Source organism: Pecten maximus, chromosome 5 (genome assembly GCF_902652985.1).
Source record: "Pecten maximus chromosome 5, xPecMax1.1, whole genome shotgun sequence".
NCBI classification, from domain to species: Eukaryota; Metazoa; Mollusca; class Bivalvia; order Pectinida; family Pectinidae; genus Pecten; species Pecten maximus.
In genome coordinates this window covers 4,682,737-4,707,166 of record NC_047019.1, presented here as the reverse complement: position 1 = coordinate 4,707,166, position 24,430 = coordinate 4,682,737, and the positions used below count along the sequence as shown (strand labels likewise).

At 36.2% G+C, this 24,430-nt stretch overlaps 4 protein-coding genes across 4 annotated transcripts; 1 reads left to right on the top strand and 3 right to left on the bottom strand.

Annotated features, from left to right (window-relative positions):
- Positions 1–610: 610 nt before the first annotated feature.
- LOC117326719 (carnosine synthase 1-like) lies at positions 611–3,360 on the bottom strand. The gene is made up of 2 exons (XM_033883442.1): positions 3,226–3,360; positions 611–2,219 (listed from the first exon to the last, which is right to left on the bottom strand). The coding sequence occupies exons 1-2, from the start codon at positions 3,358–3,360 to the stop codon at positions 1,260–1,262; spliced, it is 1,095 nt and encodes a 364-aa protein (XP_033739333.1). The 3' UTR covers positions 611–1,259.
- Positions 3,361–8,580: 5,220 nt separating this feature from the next.
- LOC117326718 (carnosine synthase 1-like) lies at positions 8,581–9,369 on the top strand. Its single transcript, XM_033883441.1, has one exon. It carries the CDS (start codon positions 8,581–8,583, stop codon positions 9,367–9,369), a length of 789 nt encoding a protein of 262 aa, XP_033739332.1.
- A 3,874-nt stretch (positions 9,370–13,243) lies between these two features.
- On the bottom strand, positions 13,244–14,734 carry LOC117326717 (carnosine synthase 1-like). Its single transcript, XM_033883439.1, has 2 exons — positions 14,600–14,734; positions 13,244–14,467 (listed from the first exon to the last, which is right to left on the bottom strand). Exons 1-2 carry the CDS (start codon positions 14,732–14,734, stop codon positions 13,244–13,246), a joined length of 1,359 nt encoding a protein of 452 aa, XP_033739330.1.
- Positions 14,735–21,091: 6,357 nt separating this feature from the next.
- On the bottom strand, positions 21,092–23,653 carry LOC117326716 (carnosine synthase 1-like). The gene is made up of 3 exons (XM_033883438.1): positions 23,519–23,653; positions 22,026–22,317; positions 21,092–21,915 (listed from the first exon to the last, which is right to left on the bottom strand). The coding sequence occupies exons 1-3, from the start codon at positions 23,651–23,653 to the stop codon at positions 21,092–21,094; spliced, it is 1,251 nt and encodes a 416-aa protein (XP_033739329.1).
- Positions 23,654–24,430: the final 777 nt, after the last annotated feature.

Sequence of the window (24,430 nt, the reverse complement as noted above, 5' to 3'; positions counted from 1 at the left end):
TCAAGATCAGCGTTCGAGAAATCATATATTTGCGAATATGTCTGAAGAGGTAATTTCGCGAAATAAAGTATTCGTGAAATCGAAGTTATTTACAGCATATACTTGAAAATATTACTGTCAATATTTTCATTTTGTTGAGGACAGCATAACTATTGTAAATGCTGTATGGTCATAAAAAACACGATGCATGTATATTCCTATAAATAGACGGAATGAAATGAAGATTCCATTGTATAAATGCAGAAGTTAAAATTTATACATTTCTATAATGCAGTAGTGTTACACGTGATAGAAAACAATACGTCAATCAGACAATTTCCAAATTCATCTTTAAAGTCATAATAGTCTTACAGTGAGGAGACTATCTTTTATTGAAATGGAAATTCGAACGAATTCCGATACGATACGAACCTAAAGCCTGATGTGTTTAACTATATATTTACCTATTACCTTATGATATTAACAATATATGCATAGAGGTTACACAACGAGTGGTTGTTGGACATCCATATCCAAAATTCACAAGTTGTGTGACCTGTTTCTACCACAATGATATCGGCTTGAATCAAAGGGGAGCGTGACCAAGTCTAATTTCGCGTATGCAAATAAGGTGTACAAGTGACGGCGTGGACCCGGTGATGTGACGTCATTCGATTATTGATGACGTTAACAACAATTGAAGTTCGGGTCAAAGGTCACCGTGTCAACCAATCCAAATGCTTTTAGGGTTTATTCCACGTGTGGCATAAACTGAATATTATTTAACAGTTATAATGATTTTTTCATGCCTTGGGAGTTGAATAACACCCACCTATTGTGGAAGAATGTGTTTTATTATGTATTTCCTCTTCTACTGTATAAAATTAACAATATATAATTTCCTTTTGAAGTTTGCATAGACTATACTGATAATGTAACGGTATTAATGTGATTACCGACATTTTTTTATGTGGCAATCACTGTATAATAACACGTGCAGATTTGAACACCATTATGCCCACATACTTGTGAATCGTTCTATGTCATACACTGTCTGGTCAAACCCGAGATCTCGATAAAGGTGTATCAGCGATTGTCTCGCATGCTTTATACTCGTATTGCTGAGAGCAACTAGATGGCAGAACGTTTCCAGGAATTCTTCATCCTCGCATTCAAGGTTTACTGTTTCAACTCGCATTTCAAGAAGAATGTCCTTGGCTGCAACCAATGACTCCAACTTGTGAGTAACATCTTCTTTCAGAAACCTTTTTCCATGGAATTTACTGAATAGGAAATGTTCCGACAGCAAAGCATCTGGCGGGCACATCTGGAATGCAAGGTTTTATTCCACAAGCAATGGCGGCTGCAATCTCCCATAAGATAACGCCCTGTGTAGTCTTGTAGACAATGCATCTACGATAACTGCCCACTCTTCCATTGATTTCAACGAGCTTTGGACCGGATTCGGTCATTTTAAACTCTGAGTTGAAAACCCCATTTAGTAATCCCGCTTTACAACAGCATTGATGTGCAGCTGTCTTTAGCTGATCTTGAAGCACTTTAGATAGACTGGAAGGTGTGCATATGGCTGTACATGCAAATGAATTAGGGAGATAGAGACCAATATCAGCGACAAAGGCAACAATAAGCTCGCCATCATATATCACCACATCAACTTCGTAGGAAAGACCTTCGAGTAGTTCCATCAGAACCATTGACTTTCCAAATGTACCGCCATAGTTAGACGCTCCGAAATTATTTTGTATTCTGTTGTATTGCAAAATGCAATCGTCTTCAGACATGACCTTCACAACCCCCCAGGACCCTACGTCATGTTCAGGCTTAAGGATGGCAGGATACTTAATCTGCTTGGCTTTTTTGATATCGTCCTCATTTAGAATGCGGTAAGAAGAGGGTGAATACTTCTCCGCGTGGTATAGGGTATTTCTTGTTTTTGATCTCAAGGCTTCATAAGTGTTCTGCTTACTCCTAATTGTCAGGGCAGCGTCCGGATGAAATCCTCTCAGCTCAAGCTTCTTACATATAACCGCTGTTATTGGTGTATCCGGCTCCGTGAAGGTAAAACATCCGTCAATATCTCTAACTCGATCTCCAAGAAGTTGGATGATGTTGGTTGCGTGATTCTCAATATCCGACTGATCGGTGTAATAATCATAGTAAATAAATGTGTCTACTTTACTTGCTCCGTAATTTGAAGACTCGTGTGCCACCAAAATGACCTGTTGGAAGTAGAATGAAAAACATAAATTATTTTCTTTTTTCATAATAAATATATTGAGGTTTATTTTCAGAAAAAAAAATCCGGAGAAAGGTGAAGCATTTTGAGACTTGCTCCAAGTATTAATTCATATCAAATTATTTCGATATAGAAGTGTAGGCGACTGTAGAATTTCATCTGATATAAAAGTACCGTACTTTATGGGATAATGATCAGTTTGAATTATAAATATACGGACAAGATACATTCTTTTCATTAACCCTGTGCTGTGTCTGCGTGTTTGTTTCCAATTATGTTGTTATGACCGGGTTCAAATTACGCTTTACACAACAATGGCACGATGGACGCACATCGTATAGTGGGAATGAATTATAACCTACAAAAGAAGATTTCAAGGGTTTTCACACATCAATGCAAAAGTTACCTCTGGATGAAAATGACTTTTTCATTGGGTTTTGAATATATATGGTACATTAAGTTTTCGTTTACTGAATTTACAGCTCATAGTTTATTTAGATAAAAGAATTGCTTCAATGCTGGTAGGACATACATGTTTGTGCTCAGGGGACCGGGTATTGGGAGTACATATTCAAGATCGGGGAACCTGATTAGAGCTTAGCGATCCGTGGTTAGTCACAATATTTGCTTTGACGTGTTGTCACTCAACTTATCCAGTCAGTGTGTTTGCTATATTTTGATATTTCATATCTTAACAATACATTTAGCTTCTATCATTTTGCTTTAAAACTTGTCTTAATAAATGTTTTGCTTACGTTTAATTTTCCAGATTCTTCATTTGGCACGTCATTTGGTGGGGAAAAAAAACAGTAATATATCTTTCAGACAATTTACGTGAACACTAAATTATTCATTGCGTATATCTCTGTCTTCGCTATGTCTAATGAGTTCGTGTTATTTTGAGTAATTATGACTTTTTGCTTGAGATATTTAATCTGAAGGAATTTATAATTCCATGTGTAGATTGTTTATACATAATCTTCACTTACCTTGATACCTGCGTTTCTTAAAATATCCCACACCTTTCGTGCGCCGGGTTTACTTGACCCAATTACCAGGATTGTTTTGCCTGCAAGCTTTTCTCTGACCTGGTCAGGGTAAGCAACACTTTCCTTTCCAGCCATTATAAATTGAAACTGTTGTGCTGCAATCAAACCAACTATGTGCGTAGGATTACCGTAGGGACTGACTAGCGCCGTATATGAACCTTCCGCGTGATATAGATCCGAGACATCTTGTCAAAATTACCATGAAAACTTTTTCAGAGTCTCACCGATATCGTCATTGAAATATTTACTTTAAGTTACTCATCCGTAGCAGGCATTTTTTCAACCGAAAACGACATAACGTGAAATTATATTTCATACTTTATCTTATATATTGGATAAGTTACATTTAACACATACTATTTTCAGTCAGTTTAGTGAGTTACAAGCCACATGTGTAGACAAACAGTGTGTTGTGTATATGGTTTGAGTATTAACATGCTGTGTAATGACGATATGGCTTTGTGTCTTTAGTAACAAAGTACTAAATATAACTAGGAAATAGTCGAACAGAGAGAGTGGGGAGCCGGAATTGACCAATCAGTGTGAATGAATGGAGGATCTGTGAGGAACGGCTGTTAGCTAATGAGAGTGCATGCTGTGTGTATGTAAGTGACTATAGCTAAGGAAAGCGAGAGATTACAATACATTTGGGGATTTACTTTAGTGATGTTTATAGAATATTCTAATGGGATTTTAACTTTTACCTAAGTAGGCAATATATTTCATCGGTACAGGTGTAATCTATAGAATAGTGTTACGCACTATAGTGAGCGCTGAGTGTTTAATTCGGAGTGGGATTTATGTTTCTCCTGACGTCATGTGAATAAATGTTGAATATATTTAACATGTTGAGCCAGTTCGACATACGGTACTGGACATTGATAATTTGCATGTTGAGTCAGCTCGACATTCAACATTCAGAATTCAAGTGTTGAGCTAGCTCGACGTTCAACATACAACATTCAGAATTTGAATATTGAACCAGCTCGGAATTCAACATTCTGTATTAAGAATTTAAATGTTGAGCAAGGTCGACATTCAGCATTTAGAATTTTTATGCAAATCTAGCTCAGCATTCAGCATTCAGATGTTTAATGCTAAACATTCAGAACTTGAGTGTTGAGCAAGCTGGACATACGATATTCAAAACACATAATTTGAATAATGAACAAGCTCGACATACTGCCGTTGAAGTCTATCTGTGGACGACCAAAGTACTTTACTACCTGGACAAGTGTTGGTTGTATTGAATGTTAAGACACAATCAGTAATCCGCATCTTTCTCGTGCTACAAGGGCGGTGGTTGGCTGTACATATTTCGAATGTGCAACTTTTTTTTCGAACCTGAAAGAAGCTTTCTAGCTACCAGTCAACCTTCGGTATACACAATTTACACGGATATCGTAATTTTAGCAAATACTGCAAGTTTGAATTCTCCCTACGTCGGGAACCCCTGTACACACGTGCACAACAAGTCAGTGTCCTTGAAACCCGCCTACTTTCAGCGAACTGGGAATAAAACAAGGAATACACGTTTTAATATCGGAAGCTGCAATTTATTTGTATTTGATAATGTACTATTGATACTGTTCGCATTAAGAATTTGCATGTAGAGCCAACTTCACACAGCTCACTAAGCGATGATTTGCCAAATCCCTGCTCTATCGTGCATAATATACCAACATCGGTGATAACAAAGCCTTTGTGTGTACGACTCTATCCGTGCCTGAGGGTAATATTGACTGCAAATCAATAATTATTCAGGCTATTTGTGGAATTTAGAAGAAATTAGACTACTTGTACAGCTTATCGCTAATTAACAAAACAAATGTACTAAGTATAATTTATTTATCCTCTCGCCAGGGAAGAGAAGGCGATCGATTTCCTGTGATGGCACACTATGTTTGTAGATGTATACATGTGTTTATGTCCATAACACGTATTGTTGTGAGCGCCTCTGCCATTGCTGTATTTTGTGTGAGCATGAGCTTATATATATTAGAAAATGTCTTACATATTTACATAAAGCGATGTATTTTATCCTATGCTGACGATTCACTACTTTTCCCAGACAGTCTACATTATATTATTAAATGTCGTTGAACTTCAACTACAAATAAATACATTCTGTGAATATTGTAAACAGGTGGACATCAAATGTTATAGAATAATCAAATAAATGTAAGATATTATGTAAAGGACAGCTAGGTAACAAATCTTATTTATTTCTAATTAAAGAATGAGTAAGTGAACAATTTTATCTATTTGCGATATTCATTTGCAATGGTTTATTCATCCTCGGTACCTGGTGAAAATCGCACAATCGCTCATTTACCCCTCGGTACTTCTGCTGCATCTCCTATGTTTGCAATAGATAGTCAAGGAATTTGCGAACCAATGAAAAGGCGCATAAGTCAGCGGAGCTCTTCAGTGAGCGAAACCAAAATAATGCATGCCATGCCAACAGGAAAGATGGCTGCGCCCATCAAAATATGCTGTCTGTGTTCAAGCGATGTAACTGACGAAAAGATACAATATATAAATGCTACGATATCAATCCGTGACGTTATCAAGAAATTGGACTACAAATAATCCGTTTATCACACACACATATATATTATATCACAAGATGATAAACCCATATTGTGGTATGTTTGTGGAGTTTACTGAAATAGTTGGTACAGGAGCGTACATATATTTGTTACCTATTGAACAATCATCAAAATAAATACAACAATTAAAAGCAACAAGATATACGTGCTTCGCAACATCTCCCGGTATTCAATTATAGTATGTTTAATCCTCGATTGGTATTTTTGTGAACTCCAGCGGTTTGCGCTACGTAGACTATCCAATACAATGGTTTTATGGTAAAAATGTACATGCCCACTGTGATTATAGTAGTGGTTGTATATTTGAATATACAAGTACATTATAAAATGAATAAGTTGTTTACAATGTATGTATTTTTCTTTTTGATTGGCTATTGAAAATTGATCTGTATCAGAAAATCAAAATTATGTATTTTCTTCGAAATTATTTTATTTTTAATTCAAGGACAAAATTATATTTTCGAAATTGACATTACTTTATCATATAAATACACGATATACTGTATAGCTGGTAATTTTCGCCCCAGGTTATTTTCGCCCTTGAGCAACACAAAACATATTCGCCCCGTTTTAAATTCGCCGTAAATGGTTTTCAAAAAAATATCATTTTCCTCGTTTTTAAAATCGATAAATTCCATTCGGAACTCTCAATACAATTGCACTCGGACCACTCAGGACTTATCGAGTTCCCAAATTGTCTTACCGGCATGAGCTGTGAAAGGTAATCAGGTGTGAAACAAAGAATGTTTACCTGTCCCTAGATTTTCTTTTAGTCCATGCTCATTCAAGAAGTATCGGGTATGCATGGGTGATTTTAAGCAAACATGATCAATTGTAAGATTACCGCTCCGTGACTAATGACTGACCAGTACACATGAATGGATTAGCCACCATTAAGCGACGACAAACTCATAAAATTAGTCTTTTCCATGGCAGGAATTTGATGCCACTTTGTATTTCATTTTTTTCATTACTGGACTTCATAATTTAAAAAAAAATGACTGAATTTTTTTAATAACTTAGTATGTATCGTATTTAGTGCTTAGCCTAGTACGTGCTTTTACGGTTACAAGGAGGAGGGTATGTTTGTGATCTGACTACACTTGGCCCATGTACTATGATTTATAAATCCTTCAATTCAGCTTGAAATTTTCGCCTTCATCTTAAATTCGCCCTATTTTCAAAGGGCGAAAGTAGCGAAAATTAAACGGGGGCGAAAATTACCAGGTATACAGTAATGATATTATTAATGATCGGAAACAGATATCGGCATTTATTACTGATTTTTTACAAGTATCCTTTTGAATTCCAAAGTGGATGTTTATCTAAACGAAATAATGTAAACGGCACCGGGTTCATTTACGGCACATATATATCAGTTTCATTCGTTGTTGAATTAATGATAACTTAAGGGAGTTATTATTTATCGACATAAAAACATCCCACTCCTTAAGCGGACACCTCGCTGCTTCAATTAGCACCAAATGTTACACCCGGCCACAAGCTAAGGAGGTCACCGCATACAAACAGTATATACATATGTAGTTCGACTGCAGAAATAAACATTTTCAAAATGGCTACACAACAGGTTACTTCATACCCCGACCAAGTCAGAGAAAAGCTGACCGGAAAGACTATCCTGGTCATTGGGACGAGTGATTGTGGGTCGCGATTTGTGTGGGACATTTTCACAAACGCAAACATCAAGGTGAGTTTTGAAAACGCAATATTGAGGTTTTCGGTTTAGTTTGACTAGTGTTTATAGTGCTTGCAATAAATTCAGGTTATTTAGGGCATATCGGGTAGACATGGTCGATTAAGGGTTTTAACATAATCAAATATTTATCTGTTAAAATCTTGGATTTAATCGGATTCGTTCGACAAAAAGTCAGTATAGAGATGGACAGTTTTTCCCTGTGGGTATGCCAATAGTCTGTCGAAGATCTGGTTCCCAATCGCAGCAAAGATAGTGTTGACCGAAAATGCCATCATTCGCACGAGTTCACCTTGGTCTTCTTCGTGCGTTTATCAAAATTACGCTCCAGTATAGCTTACACCATACATAGGTAACGCAATTCGCTTTCCTTAGAAAATGCCTACTACCTAGAGAGCTAATGTCCCAGTCTGAAATAGTTCAAAGGAAATTCAGCTTCTTCTTGGACTTCTTCACCAAAAATGAATATCGCATTATTTATATCGAAAATATTTCGCAAAAGCTAGCATAATTTCAATTTTCATCCCTCAGGTGATTCTTGTGGCGCATGACGCTTTAAATAAAGAAGCGGACAAAGTGGATACAGTTATTTGGTATGACTATCATACAGACCACTCAGACATCGAGGAACATGCAAGAAACATCATCCAGCTTCTTGGTGATCGAGTTAGAGATATTGACGGATGTTTTACCTTCACTGAGGAGGATACACCAATAACAGCTGATATATGTAAGAAGCTTGGACTCAGAGGATTTCACCAGGATGCGGCCTTGACAGTTAGGAGTAAGCAAAAAACCTACGAAGTCCTTAAATCCAAAACCACTAATACAAGATACCAGACAGAAAAATATTCGCCATTTTCATATCGTATTCGAACTGATGCTGATATCAAAGAGGCAAAGAAGATAAGATACCCTGCAATTCTAAAACCGGAGCATGATGCAGGTTCCTGGGGAGTTGTGAAGGTGATGTCGGAAGACGATTGTATTCAACAGTACAACAGAATACAGAAGAGCTTCGGAGCCTCCTACTTTGGAGGAACGTTCGGAAAGTCAATGGTTCTGATGGAACTTCTAGAAGGTTTGTCCTACAATGTTGACCTGGCGATTTATGATGGAGAGCTTATGGCCGCCTTTATTACTGATATTGGTCTCTACATACCTAACAGGTATATCGATACCACTACCTGCCAGCCTACCAATCTGTCTGCAGAACTCAAGGATCAGCTTATAACCGCTGCTCATCAATGCTGTTGTAAAGTCGGGTTACTCAATGGAGTTTTCAACGCAGAATTGAAGATGACAGAATCAGGTCCGAAAATAATAGAAATCAACGGTAGAATAGGCTGTTATCGTAGATGCATTGTCTATAAGTCTACACATGGTGTTTACTTATGGGAGATCGCAGCCGCCATCGCTTGTGGCATCAAACCTTCCTTTCCAGATGGATCCAGCAGATGTTTTGCTGTTGGAACCTACCTTTTCAGTAAATTTCACGGAAAACAGTTTATGAAAAAAGAAGTCAATCGAAAATTGACGTCTTTGGCTGAGGAAAAGGTCATCCTTCTCGAAATGCGTTATGAGACCGTAGACCTGCAGAATAACGATAAGGAATTCCTCGACACGTTCTGCCATCTCGTTGCACTCAGTAGTACAAGTATAAAGGATGCGAGACAAACACTGATACATCTTTATCGAGATCTCGGGTTTACACAGACAGAGTATGACATCGAAAGATTCACAAGTGTGTGGGCTTAAAATTATCTTACAGATCAACAATATTATTGAATCTGGGCTGCTGCTTCAGTAATACTTTAGTCGCCGTAAATGTAATCAGTTAAAAGGCTTTTATTCAAGACGTTATCTCAGTCCTCTGACACCTATAACCGCTTACCCGTGCATCCAAAGGATACCATAAAGCTTTATTAAATAGGCATACGCTCTGGTAAACACCTTCCAGTGATCGCTGATGATGTGAACGGTAATTTATGCATAAGACTGGCAATGACTCGGGGCCAATCTTCTGCTTGCACGTCACGACAAACTTTGCTATATTACATTGGATAACCATGTCATTTTCTACCGAGTTTTGAATATCAAATCACGATGTGTTTACAATATAATGTTACTAAATTCCCTTTCTCTTTGAACTTATCTGTAAACGGAAACTTTTAAGAATCGAGAAGTCCCCAATAGATTCAACTCTATCAAGTGTCTCAGTGTTATCAGCTGCTTTTATTATGAAATTTTATTCAAGAATATATTTCACTTTTACAAGTGTTACTAATGTTGTCTATTTAAAATGTACAGTTACAAATAAAATCGTAATCAGACATGGCGTGTGTTAATATTGCATTCGTTTCGTCATGTTTAACTCAAGGTTACCAGGTATTCTGCATAATTGATTCCATTGCCTCATCAAGAGGGAGAGCACAGAAACTCTGGCTTACTAGTCTTGCGCTAAAGCGATCGAGCTGAAAGAAGTCAGCTCTAGCCGAGAGGTACAATACAGCTAGTATTTTACCATGGTTACATCTTCAATAAATTATGGCTTTTCTATATTTGAAGAAAAAGAAATTTCATATTTACACCTTTTTAAATGGGAAGTCCCAGCATTATACAACGACTGCGGACGGCGGCGGATAATTAAGCATTGACGTCAATTTTTTTTAGTTTCCTCGGGGAATGAAAACAACTTTATTTGCAAACTGTATGAATCCGCGTAGCGGATTCTTACAGAAGTTTGCAAACAATTTTTTTTCATACCCCTATGAAACTAAAAAATAATTGACATCAACGCTTATAATTAATTTTTGAAAATAATTTTCTAATTTAAAACATGTTTTATGTACAATTTTACTGGTTTTATATGGGACTATTTTTCTCAAATCAATACGCAACGTTAATTGTCGTATTGTGACGTCACATTTTTCGCACCATTCTCGAAAAAAAATTCATTTAAGCATTGATGTCATTTTTTTTTTTTGCTCAGAATTTCTTTCATAGAAGAATGAAAATAATTTTTCGACCAATCACATTGGAGTATTTACCATGAGAACAAAGAAAAATTAATTATAGTGGTATGAACAAAAAATCTCAACCAATCAGAAAGCCATATTCTGCGTACAAACAATGGAAAATTAATTATAACACGATGAATGAATAATACATCATTATCAACCAAATTACCTGAAGATTTTTAGTATACATCCAATATGTCTACCATATGTTTTGATTAAAGATTAAGCTACTTGTTTAAATTAGTAAACTGTTAAGATATGGTATTTACATTCGTTAAATAATAGCTTTATAGACAGACACGCAATCGTGTTATAAACTAGAATAATGAAACGCAATTTCGTATTTTCTAATATGACATTTAGACATTTGGTCTAAATTTAATTAAATTTCATACTGAGCTAACTCCGTACACTGTGAAAAAGTTCTTTAGTTAAAATTCAGTCGACCGTGACCCCGCTCAACGCTGCATGCTTTCATCGGGGGTTTTTTTCAGGAAAGCGTTCATCTGGAATACTCTTGCAATATATGTACTGGTAAATCATCACAAATCGAACATTGGATCAGTACAGATCAGTTACATATTTCTATTCGAAGCTATTGCAAAGCGAAATGCCGCGTTTAAGTGAAGTCGATGGTGTGAAACGTTAAAAGATTTTGAAAGGACATTGTAAAGATGTTATTTGGACAACAGATTTCCGAAATCAGTACAAAGTCGGGTTCTGGCCTCTATACAAGTTTTCATTTCAACCAAAAATCAATGTATTCACAATAACAATTTCTTATGTATGGTGAGTCATCCGCTGTGTATCGCCTGCGTCCGGCTTTGCTGCTGCGAATATGATCGACAAGTCAGTGACCAACTGACAAGAGGTCAATAGTACTCCTGGTCTATAGCCGTGACGGATACTCACATCTATCAAAGTCATCAAAATATACTAACAGCTGTAACTATAAAAATGTGGATATAGAATGACGCTTATTTATTGATGTTAGATGTATGTGGCACAGATAACAAGTTGTTAATGTTGTGGGTCAAATATATATAAACCTCTCACGGAAAATGAAAAATCCATTTTGGAAAGAAGTATTTTTAACATATGTGGAGTATATTGGAAACATCGAGATTAAGACGTATGGTCTAATGTAAATGCCAGCTTGGTATAACACCAGTGAATAATACCCCAGGTTTTTTTTTTTATCGAACTTGGTCTGACAAAGGAGGAAGTTATCTGTCAGACTCGACTTGTATAAATGATAACTGTTTGTATTCTCATGAAGATTTTTTCAGAATATATGATTTTCCCCCACCTCATACACCTTTTTACGGGTTAAGACGAGCTATTAGAAACTAATGGTCTGAGTTTAGTCAAAACTACACCATCATCGACTCTGTACATCCTTTTATTCAAATTTATTTGGAATCTATTATAAAAATTAAGAAATGCTGTAGATATATGTACGACATTTTTATTTCTAGACTCATGTTTAAGTACATTGAAAAATGGTCCAATTGTTAGAAACTAGTGAAATTGAACTAAAACAATTACAAATAACAGTGTTAAAAGCAACAAATGATGTCTAGCTTAGATGTCTCCAGTACAGGCTTGTCATACTATTGACAACAAATGCCTATCTTACTAAAATAAATATATCTGATGATCCTACTTGTACCTCTGGTAAAGAAGTAGTTGTAACAACACTTCTATATATGCTTTATGATTGTGAACACGTCGAGAGGCCGTGGATGTAACTTGGAAATTGGATATTTGAAAAACTCTATATATTTAAATCTGTCAAAAAAGCAAATACTATTTGACAAAAAATAGTTAAACAATATAATATACATAACCGTATTATACTCATTGTTAAACAATATATCTATAAACAGGGTGTTAAAGAGGGACAACTAATATTTGAAAGTGTAAAACGTGTGGACTATTGCAATGTGGAAAAATATACTTCGAAACGACACTTCACTAACGCACGCCACTGTATAAAACTAGAACATCAAATGTATGTTATGCCACAATGCATGTAAACATTATGACAACCAATTCTTAAATGACAGTGCACTATAATGTGAAGAACTGGGCAGTTTGATGAATTAGAAAGATAGGAGTGGCCGGGTGTTTGGGTAACACATTGTAAGCAGATCAAGACATGCCTAGGGATTCGGTTTCCTACAACTGCCCTCGCGCGATTTCATTCGCGATTTCATTCGCGATTTCATCCGCGATTTCATCCGGCCCTGCACAAATGATTAATCAATGAAGCTGAAATATACAGTGTTTAGCAGTTGATTTCCAGGATTTAAGCCCGAGGATGTATTGTCAAGAAGGACGAACTGGCTGTTACAATGAGTGTATAAATTGCGAAATTACTATGTTAATATACTACCTGCATGTGTATGCCTTTGTAGAAATCACTGAATTTTTAACTGTGGATTTTGCGGAATAAAAACACCACTAATCAAACTTTTTAAATTGTACTTCATCAACAGGTTGAAACATCCATAAAGTTTCATTTGCATTATTACAGTTCAAATCATTTCTGTAATTTTTTTCGATTTGTCACTTTATTAAAAACAATATGGCAAATTTGCATAACGATGCTATGCCCATACACTTGTGAATCGCTCAATGTCATAATCGGCTCTAGAAAATCCGAGGTCCTGACAAATCTGCACGAGTGTTTGTCTCGCTTGCTTTATACTCGTCTTGTTGAGAGCTACTATATGACAGAATGGTATTGGGAATTCTTCCAGACAGCCAAGGTCTACAGTTTCGGTTCTCATGTCCAGAAGTATGTCGTTTGCTTCAGCCAATGACCTTAACTTAAAATTGACACTTTCCTTGAGAAATTGCTCCCCGTGGAATTTAATAAAAAGGTAGGCCCCGACAGCAAAACATCTAGCAGGTACTTCTGGAAAATAAGGCTTGATTCCACAAGCAATGGCGGCTGCGATCTCCCAAAGGAGAACGCCATGTGTATTCTTGTAGACGATACATCTACGATAACAGCCTGTTCTTCCATTGATTTCAATGACTTTAAACCCGCATTTTGTCATCTTAAACTCTGTGTTGAAAACTCCATTGAGTAACCCGACTTTACAACAGCATTGATGGGCAGCGGTAATTAGCTGATCTCTGAGTTCCTCAGACAAGTTGGTAGGTTGGCAGGTAGTGGTATCATTAAACATGTCAGGGACGTAGAGACCGATGTCAGTAATAAAAGCGGCCATGAGCTCTCCTCCATATATCACCAGGTCAACATTGTAGGAAAGGCCTTCCAAGAATTCCATTAAAACCATTGACTTTCCAAACGATCCACCATAGTTTGATGTTCCAAAGCTGTTCTGGATTCTGTTATACTGCTGCATACAGTCTTCCTCGGATATCACCTCCACAACTCCCCAGGAACTAGCGTCATTCTCAGGCTTAAGAATGGCAGGGTATTTTATCTGCTTGGCCTCTTTGATATCCTCCTCCTTTTGAATGCGGTAGGAAATAGGCGAATACTTTGACGTCTGATATATGTTGGTACTTGTTTCTGATCTAAGGGCTTCGTAGGTGTTTTGCTTGCTCCTAACTGTCACGGCTGCGTGGGGATGAAATCCTCTGAGTCCAAGTTTCTGACATATGGCAGCTGTCATTGGTGTATCCGGTTCCGTGAAGGTAAAACATCCGTCAATATCACCAACTCGATCGCCAAGAAGTTGGACGATGTTACTTGCGTGTTTCTCGATATCTAACCGGTCTGTGACATAATCATAGCAGATAAATTTATCCACTGTGCTTGCCCCACAATTTGTTGTTTCGTGTGACACTATGGTGATCTGTAAGATGAAAAATGAAATGAGGTTAAATCTTATTGAAAACATTATTCATTTCTTTAAGGATATGTTTTTAAGTAGTGTACAGCTTTTTTTATTTAAAACATCACGGAAGAATATTAAATGATCACTTACCTGGATTTTTAAATTTGAGAAGATGTCCCACACATGTCTGTGACCACATTTACTTGCACCAATTATCAGTATGCTCTTTCCGGCCAGTTTTTCTCTTACTTGGTCAGGATACATAGCATACTCCTGTGCAGCCATTTCTTACACGTACAGGTCAACAAGTATATTTGCCTTCCTAAATCAATCCTCAACGGAGTCAAGTTAAATTCAAAATGTACCAGAAAAGGGTGTTCCTGTCCGTGAAATAGATTGCTCGCTTACAGAATTGAAGTTCGTCATAAACCTGTTTCGATGATGGTTTGCTATTTGAATAAGAAGGAATGCTATAAATCTTGTTATCGTAAGATGTATATTTTAGTGCTGTCACGCTTGATAAGTAGTGAAGAAGACTCCGAGTGTCTCCATTGGGGAATAATGAACAATGACACGGCTTGTATGAACCTCCCCATGCGTGAAATTTATAGAGGATGTTGAATATACATGTACTAATTAAGGTGTATGTGACTTTTAACGCGAAATGCATAGCTATACATGATGCTATCCGTATCCTGACATTGCTTTTGTCGAGGGACGTACAATAGACTGCTTGCTCAATAAATATGTATATCTCATTGGCAACTCGGCTGGATAAAATTCATAAAATTATATTTACATTCCTAATGTGGTTTGCTGATATGAACATACCAAGTGAAAACAACAAACATATGACCATGAATACACTATGAAAACCGTATGAAAACATTGTCTCTCGTGCAAATCACCTGATTAATCGGGTCATATTAATACGCCATCAAAAAAATAGTCCGCCTTTCAATTATGAAAATATTGTGTTTTTGTTGCAATTTGTTCACATAGAATAAATATGATTTGAATTGAATGATTGTATTTAATATTATTTTTACTTTAATACTTCTTTCTTTTTTGTTTTATACAAAATTAAACAAAAAAGACCGGAAAATGCGGAACGACATTAAAACAATAGCGTGGTGCATAGGCGGGATCTCCCGGCTGTTCTAATAATTTGGCGTTTCGTCGTATACATGACAAATTTTTCTTTTTAATAAAATTTCTCGTTTTCTCGATATAAATTTTTTAAATCAAGGTTATGTAAATATATGAATTGAATAGATTTTTTAATTTTCATTGCGGCTATGAATACCAGTAGCTACTACATATCCTCCGATAAATCCTACCGCGCGCCACGGGATATGTAGCTAGCTACTGGTATTCATAGCCGCAATGAACATTAAAAAAATCTATTCAATCCATATATAAAGTTCGTTCGTCTTTTTGATAACAAAATATAAAAGAAGGACCTGTCAAGCATGAAAAATAATTAAAATATCAGGGACCAGGATTTACTTAGCATATCTTCCATGCTTGACAGCATAATCGATAGAGTACTCGGAGGATGTCTTTGTACTCAAAATCCCGCTGTAATAACGTGAGCGATTGGTATAAACGATACGTGTACCAATGTTTTTGTCGGCTATCTGTAGATTTTGTTGTGACTTACACGCAAAACGTTAGGCTCGCATTCAAAGTGATACGGTTCTCCATGCACACCTTATGTAAAAGTCTAGAACAAGGTCTGGGAACAATGTAGTCTTCGGAACTCCCTTGACGTCTTGCTTGTGTTTATACATGATAATGTGGTTTAAATGATTAGATGGTCTTTGTATAGATAGCGCTTTGTACATGACCTCCGAGAGGCCATGACTTCGGAGAGGCCACATAGGGGCTAAATATTTTGAAGGATCTCGGACATATCTTTTACGTGGTCTAGCCAAAGGGTTGAAGTATCTAAATAGATCATAGAATGATTGCGTTTGTATAGTCCAATATCCTTTCCTTATTGTGTGAAAAAACTACGTTGGTATCATCTGGCAAATGTATGTGATAAGATCCTCGATAAAAATACATTTTAAAATATATTTCAATTGATCATAAGGATAATATCGGAAGTTTTTTCGTCCCTTTTACTTGGGAATTAAATCAAAATAACGTGCTGAGTCATGAATACGTCACCATTATGATGTAGTTATAGAAATGTGCTCACCTGTTGTTAACACCTGCCAATCACATATCTATTTATATATTTATATATATATACCTATCTCGCAGTGACCCCCTAAGACCCCTTTGTTTTTTAACCTGGGGCAGAATGTTGTTACAGAAGGAGTTTAGCCTATGGTCAATTCTTACTAATCTACCTGTATCTGACATCTTACATGTAGGGCTTTTAGAACAAGACGCCTGCTGTTTTCTTTAGATTTCAATATGCATTTTTCGTGTATATTTCGGCGTTAATTACATTACATGTAGGTACAAACACTCATATAATCATCGTTCGGACATAGCTTTCATCAATAGAAATTGTGTGTTTCTAATGTCTGAACGAAGAATACCCCTTAAAGTGTTATTAAAATTTCTTAAATCATAAATATATTTCAGATTTAGGCACGTTATTTGTATTGTTTATAGTTATAGATTTATAATATTTACGTATTGGTTAGATGGTTGTACTTTGTCTTCCCGTAAAATACCATTTGTATACGTTCTAACTCAGGTAAAAAAACAAAGACTAATAAACGATTGCTGCTTTTAAACGAATCTAGATTTGAAAGCATTCTATGGTCAACTTATATCCGTCAATCAGTTGAATTTACTGTTGTATGTACATGTACGTCGAAAACTGTCTTCGGGCTGAAAAATGGTTATAGTATATATAAGTAAACATTGACTTAATAATCATATTATATCAAATAAATGACAATACGCTTTTGAAAGTACGACGAAAACAAACACAGTCATTATATTTTCTATAGAAACTTTTGCTAATTGAAAGTACGCTCGTTAAAAAAAACATCAACAAAAATACAAATTGCATATCTCAACAATCAGTGCTCGAGTTATTCTCAAACAAGCATGCTGGGTATTTCTAAAGCAATATATATCCCGTACCGGTCCCCGCTAAAAATAGCAAGTGACCTTGACCTTGATCCAAAAACCTTGAAACTCGATCTGTATTTGTAGCTGTTTATTATGAACTGCGAGCAGTTCATAATCAATTTGTCTCAAGACCTATTGAGGTTTATACCCCCATACACCTCAACATAACTTTATTCAATCCTTATATTTATATATTTATTTTTTTGATAGTTTTGTACAATATTTTGTCCTTGACAAATAGGGACTTGTGCAAGTCTATCACAGAACTTATCGAAATGTACGTCATCACTCTCGTCTACATATGGTCATTACTTTCAGGATTTCTTTCGTGAACAAACGAATTAAAACAAATATTAGTTTTAATGGAATTTATTTCATATAAATATGATCACTTTTGAAAAGGAATTTAAAAATATACTCCAAGCTCGACAAATGTATTCCTACGCCGGACTTGATATAGTTCATTGAAAAATGACTTGAGCTAACTGTGGTAGGTTCATTGAGTCTGAATTAAGTGGAAATATAAATATTACCCTATGAACGTGCATGTTTATTGAAGTCTTAAGACTGTAACACATCAATGTTATCTCAAAATTCTGTGTCGTTCAATCCATGTTGATGCTGACAAGGTTCACGATCGAGGAAAATACTTTTGTTGACCTTGCAACAGAGGGCGCTTTGCTTATGGAAACTCTTAGCGGTCTACATGAGAGAATGTTACATATAAATGGATATATCTGAATGCATATCGCTTTTTTATTGTCAATGCCCTGGACTAGCTGTACGAAACTACCCCTAATCATATTTGGTGTGATATTTCCTTATTTCTTTCTGTTAAACATCCTACTTCTTCCATATCTTTCTGATCATATTCTTAAATGTCTTGTTTAGCTTGTCTTAGGTTGTTCTTAATCTGAGTTTGTTTTTTCTTTAAGATGAATAGGTTATTGTTTCCCCTTGATTTCCATTAATAACTTTTCAAGAAAAAGCTTATCATTAATTACATACTCTATGTATCAGGAATGTAGTGTGAAAGTTGTACCCTGGAAGACAATATTGAGTTTTTATAGCCAAAACAGTCTTAACAAGTTTTTAACTGTCTTCGTGTTATTATAAAGATGTGTTAAATTTCCAAAGCCCTTTCTCCCGTCTGAATTAAATTTTAAGTTCACTGTTGAAAATTTATGGTCTGGTATACATTCTGATTTTATGGTCTGGTATACATTCTGATTTTATAGATGAACTGTTGACGCTAAATAATAGATTGCCTGATACTAGAAAAAATATAATCTAGTCTGTTTAGATAAGAGCTTCTTCCTCCAAGTATACCTTCTACTATCAGAATGTTGCTCCCTATAAATATGATTTTCAATAATTTACAAAACATCTCTCGGGCTATGTGATTATTGAAGGATTTATAGCTACTATCATTATCTAACTCGGGGTGTAAGACTAGATTGAAATCTCCACATCTATTTGTTTTAATTCCCAAACCAAACACTTCAATAGTGTCAGTTATGAGTCATAAAATTTTCGAGTATCAGAGTAAAATCAAATACCTTCTAATACAATATCTAGAGCCAGAAAATTCCCTGTCGTGTTTTTCTTTTCTCTGTTTACCTTAGTTTCTAAATTGTTCTTAATCAATATCGTTACTCCTCTAGAGTTAGATTTGAAGGAGTTAAAGTAACAATCGAAACCCCATTGGTTTCTGACAAAGTTTTGGTTTTCCTCCGTTAAGTGCGTGTTTTCAGGCAGGAGATACTATTATCCTTATATTTCAAGTAAGAAAAAACTACTTTTCTCTATCTCCAAAACATATGCTTTCCATCATGTTACGTTGAACTTACGGAACTCCTCGGGTGTGCTTCACATATTGCGCAGTTACATTCGAGGAGTTCCGAGTGAAACCGAAAGTGGTATAGAAAGTTAGAAACTCATCTGTGATTTCCCGGATAAAGCATAAACTAAATAGGGAAGTGTAAATATACCCGTCTGAAGTAATCTCTACTACTATCGATATACAGTGTATTTTACACATTAAAAGTAACACACTAAACAAAAAGGTTTATAAAAATATGATCAGAAAAAAAAATATAAAATAAAAAAACAACAACAACAAAATGTAATAGAAAGAGCAAAAGTCCAGCCAGGTTGCATGCTATGCAAAAAGAGAACGTCACTTACCAGATTATAAGAAATTTTCCACTGCATACCTTTTCAAAACGAAAAATCACTGACACACAGGAAAACACTAATCAAAGATATTATCTACACATTCGAGTAAAAATGATATGATTACACTGGTCCGATCGGTAAACCAGAGAAATGCCATCTTTTCTGTTACTTATATGTACACAAGTCCACTACCGATCACAGTTTTATATCTAGTTAATGGAATCTATCGGCGAAGATTAACCGTTCTGAGGTTGTTGTCATTTGACAAGAATTAATTTGTCAGAGCAATTTCATATCCTGTCTGTGTTGTTTTTTTTTTGTTTTTTTTTTGTTTGTTTTTTTTTTTTTTTTTGTCAGTATCACGTTTAATTTTCCATCCAAGCTGTACAAATGTTTAACACTTTTCAGTATATACGGCTCCTTCTGTACTTCTTGGTGTCCTCGAACCCAACCTAGTCCTTTCCCCCTTAGTTTCCTTCTATTGCTCAGTATCGCGGCTTTTTTTCCTCCTGAGGTTAGTCTGTATTTGATCGTCCTTGGTCTGTCTATATTAAGTCTTCTAGGCCTATGATGAGCAATGTCTATGTCAATAGGTTCGATGTCCTCATCCAGGAAATCTCGCACGAAAGAAACAATTTATTTCACACATTCTTCTCTTTCATTTCTGTCCTCCAAACCTACTGTGCGTACCAAGTTCTTTTTCTTGCTGTTCTGATCTCAGTCATGCTGTTTTGAAGTCTGGTGTTGACTTTCTCTGACTAACGAATATGATTTGATAGATGGTGTACTTTTTCCTACAGGATATCATTCTCTATCTCAGGGTCAAATATTTCCTCTTCTAATTGGTCAGCAGGGAGCCGAATATCATCTCTGTAATCCTCTCTCAGCCTCACTACTTTTTTGTTCGTTATTTTGTCCATATCCGACTTAGTTGCAAGTGCAGATAGTATGTCGAACAACACATCGACCCGGTCCTTTTCTGAAGATTAACTGGGAACATCAAATGATCTTGTTTTCGTATCAGACTATCCACCCTCGGTCCCGATCCCGGCATGATCACAGATAAAGATATAATATGAGAGTACAACACAGTAAAAATACCTGTACATGTAGAGCATACACACACAAGTGCGTGTTAGTAGTTGTCACTACCGTGGCCAGTCCATTGTCTTAAATGTTGATGTCTAAGACAACATTTACTTCATAACTTTTCATAGAATACCTGCAAAAATATATTTCTTTGACCTCCCAGAATGCCACATACCAAACATCAAAACTGTGCTTTCCGGAAAAGTTTTTAAAATCGAAGAATTTGCGGAGTCCAAAAACAGTCCGACTGACCAGGTCCTGGTGAGCTTGACAATATCAAGCCCACACACTTGTGAATCTTTCTACATCATACTCTGTCTCTGTAAACCCGAGATCTCGATAAAGGTGTATCAGTTTTTGTCTCGCATGCTGTATACTTGTACTGCTGATTCCCACCAGGTGACAGAAATCCATGGGGAATTCGTCATTATTGCCTTGGTGTTCTTCTATCTCAGATATAAACTCCAGAAGGATGTCCTTTGCCTCAGTCAAAGACATTAACTTTCGCTTTACATCTTCTTTCAGAAACTGTTTTCCGTGAAATTTACTAAAAAGGAATGTTCCGACAGCAAAACATCTGGCGGGCACATCTGGAATGCAAGGCTTGATTCCACAAGCAATGGCGGCTGCGAGCTCATATAGGATAACGCCGTATATCGTCTGGTAGACAATGCATCTACGATAACAGCCTATTCTGCCATTGATTTCGACGAGTTTTGGACCAGATTCTGTCATCTTAAACTCTGTGTTGAAAACCCCATTGAGTAACCCGACTTTACAACAGCATTGATGTGCAGCTGTCTTTAGCTGATCTTGAAGCTCTTTAGATCGACTGGAAGGAATGCATGTGGCGGTACAGGCAAATGACTTAGGGAGATATAAACCAATATCAGTGACGAAGCCAGCAATTAGCTTGCCATCATATATCACCACATCAACTTCGTAGGAAAGACCTTCAAGTAGTTCCATCAGAACCATTGACGTTCCAAACTTTTCGCCAAATGACGCTTCTCCAAAACGTCTCTTGATCGTATTGTACTGCTGAATACAATCGTCTTTAGACGTCACTTTCACGACTCCCCATGACCCAGTGTCATGCTCTGGTTTGAGAATCGCAGGGTACACTATATTTTTAGCCCGTTCGATATCCTCCTCATTTCGAATGCGATAGGAAATGGGTGAATATTTTCCGTGTTGTATTCAGTATTACTTGGTTTTGATCTTAGGGCTTCATAGGTGTTTTGCTTGCTCCTTGCTGTAACTGCCGCGTCGAAATGGAAACCTCTGAGCCCAAGCTTATTGCATATGGCAGCTGTGATCGGTGTATCAGTCTCTGTGAATGTAAAACATCCGTCAATATCTCTAATTCGATCGCCAAGAAGCTCGATGATGTTTCTCGCATTTTTCTCGATATCTGACTGATTAGTGAAGTAGTCGTACCAAATGAAGGTATCCACTTTGCTTTCCCCGTAATTGTTGACTAAATGTGTCACCAAGACAATCTGCAGTATGAAAATTTAAATCAAATATTATTTTGAGAAATACTTTTCCGGATAAATTATGCATCATGTTTGAATAAAAAGTCAAGGGGAAACATGGAAAACCAGCTGAAATTATTTTAATCTTTTTGATAACCATGCCGTCGTGTTATGATGAGAGAGTTTGTTTGTTTGTTTGTTTGTTTGTTTTTTTTGTTTTTTTTTGCGGGGTTGTAATTATCGCCTAATGAACCTCCAATGACATTTTGAGGCGAGGTCTCTTTTAAGTAGTTGATGACTTCCTCTGATACCCGTATGCTGCCATCCAGAGCAATTACGGTGAAGTGTATTGCTCAAGGACACAATCGAGGCAGCACAGATCGATCCGTTTCTCAGCTTCCCGAGAAACACTAACCGACACAGGTAGAGAGCGTCAAACCACGCATCTGGGATCGTCACCTGAGGTTACGTGACCAGTTTTCTAACCGACTTAGCGGTCCCTTTTCTGATGGAACAGCGTTACCGGTACATGAATATGATGCGTATTTTCCTCGACATACGGCCAAGACACGGATGAAATATAGACTGACATATCTTAAGAATTATGGAATGTCAGCCTGACGTTTGTGACAATATCTTAAACCAGAATACATACACATATAAAAATATACCCTTCTATAATCCGGCTAGATTTTTTTTATATTATGCCCACATATTTAAGTACTCCTGCAAAGTCTCCCGATATGCAATATGTTTTTATTTTCTTTAAATAGTGAAAATTTTATACTACATTTGTACACTATAAAAGACCATTAATCAAGAATACCACAACATGTTAACCATCAGCCATTTACCTCGATATATATTACAAGGTAAACTACCATGGACAACTTGCAAAGAACTATATAGCTACCTGATGATTCTAATTTTTCAAATTGTTATTTTCCAGATTCAGATGCTAGTAGCATTGCTGCCTCTACTTAACATGACCCGGCAGATTTGATATTCAAGAAATCGTTCGAAATTTCTCAATCACCGTGATTGGTATCAACAGACTGACGGAATCAAAAGAAACAACATGGGGATTCCAGAGATGTAGGTTGATGAAGAAACTGGTGATTTTATGGTTGAGGTTAAATAATAATAATATATAAATAAATAAAAGGGGTAGCTTTAGAGACGAATTCATCAACGTTCGATGCGTATAATGAAAAGTTTAACTCGCCTTGATATTCGCATCTGCGAAAATGTCCCACACTTTTCGTGCACCGTAGCCACTTGTCCCGATAACAAGGATTGTCTTGCCAGCAAGCTTTTCTCTGATCTGGTCAGGGTATGTAGCAACTTCCTGAACAGCCATATTGAAAACGAACCTGTTTTACTGCAATCGAAAAAAAAATCATATACGTAGCATAGTAATGGTAATGCATCACATTCCGTAACTATATCAATACAAAAATCGCCACATATACTCAAATGTATATACAGAATTGTAGGTAAAAATTCAAATAATTAATTAAGTCTGTTGATGAATTATATTCATTTTTTACAGTTATTCCTAGCTGAATATGATAGTTGTGTATAAAGCTATCATATCCAGCTAGTATTAACAATACTTGTGAAAAAAATACTTTTATACACTATGTATTTTGAATATTTTTCGATATTTCACTAGTATACATTGCTGGAATTTTCGCATTTGACACTTTTCAAATACACAGTTTAACATACAGGGTGACTGGTTCATATATGGATTGAATAGATTTTTTAAAATTTTCATTGTGGCTATGAATACCAGTAGCTAGCTACATATCCCGTGGCGCGCGGTAGCGCGCCTCGGAGGATATGTAGCTAGCTACTGGTATTCATAGCCGCAATTAAAATTTAAAAAATCTATTCAATTCATATATTTACATAACCTTGATTTTAAAAATTTATATCGAGAAAACGAGAAATTTTATTAAAAAGAAAAATTTGTCATGTATACGACGAAACGCCAAATTATTAGAACAGCCGGGAGATCCCGCCTATGCACCACGCCATTGTTTTAATGTCGTTCCGCATTTTCCGGTCTTTTTTGTTTAATTTTGTATAAAACAAAAAGGAAGAAGTATTAAAGTAAAAATAATATTAAATA

Coding starts and splice junctions, on each gene's coding strand:
- LOC117326719 (XM_033883442.1), bottom strand. CDS start 3,360: ATGGCTGGAAAGGAAAGTGTTGCTTACCCTGACCAGGTCAGAGAAAAG. Junction 2,220..3,225: donor TAAGAAACGCAGGTATCAAG/GTAAGTGAAGAT, acceptor TACTTCCAACAG/GTCATTTTGGTGGCACACGA.
- LOC117326718 (XM_033883441.1), top strand. CDS start 8,581: ATGTCGGAAGACGATTGTATTCAACAGTACAACAGAATACAGAAGAGC.
- LOC117326717 (XM_033883439.1), bottom strand. CDS start 14,734: ATGGCTGCACAGGAGTATGCTATGTATCCTGACCAAGTAAGAGAAAAA. Junction 14,468..14,599: donor TCTCAAATTTAAAAATCCAG/GTAAGTGATCAT, acceptor TTCATCTTACAG/ATCACCATAGTGTCACACGA.
- LOC117326716 (XM_033883438.1), bottom strand. CDS start 23,653: ATGGCTGTTCAGGAAGTTGCTACATACCCTGACCAGATCAGAGAAAAG. Junction 22,318..23,518: donor TCGCAGATGCGAATATCAAG/GCGAGTTAAACT, acceptor TTCATACTGCAG/ATTGTCTTGGTGACACATTT. Junction 21,916..22,025: donor AGCCCTAAGATCAAAACCAA/GTAATACTGAAT, acceptor TTCTCAAACCAG/AGCATGACACTGGGTCATGG.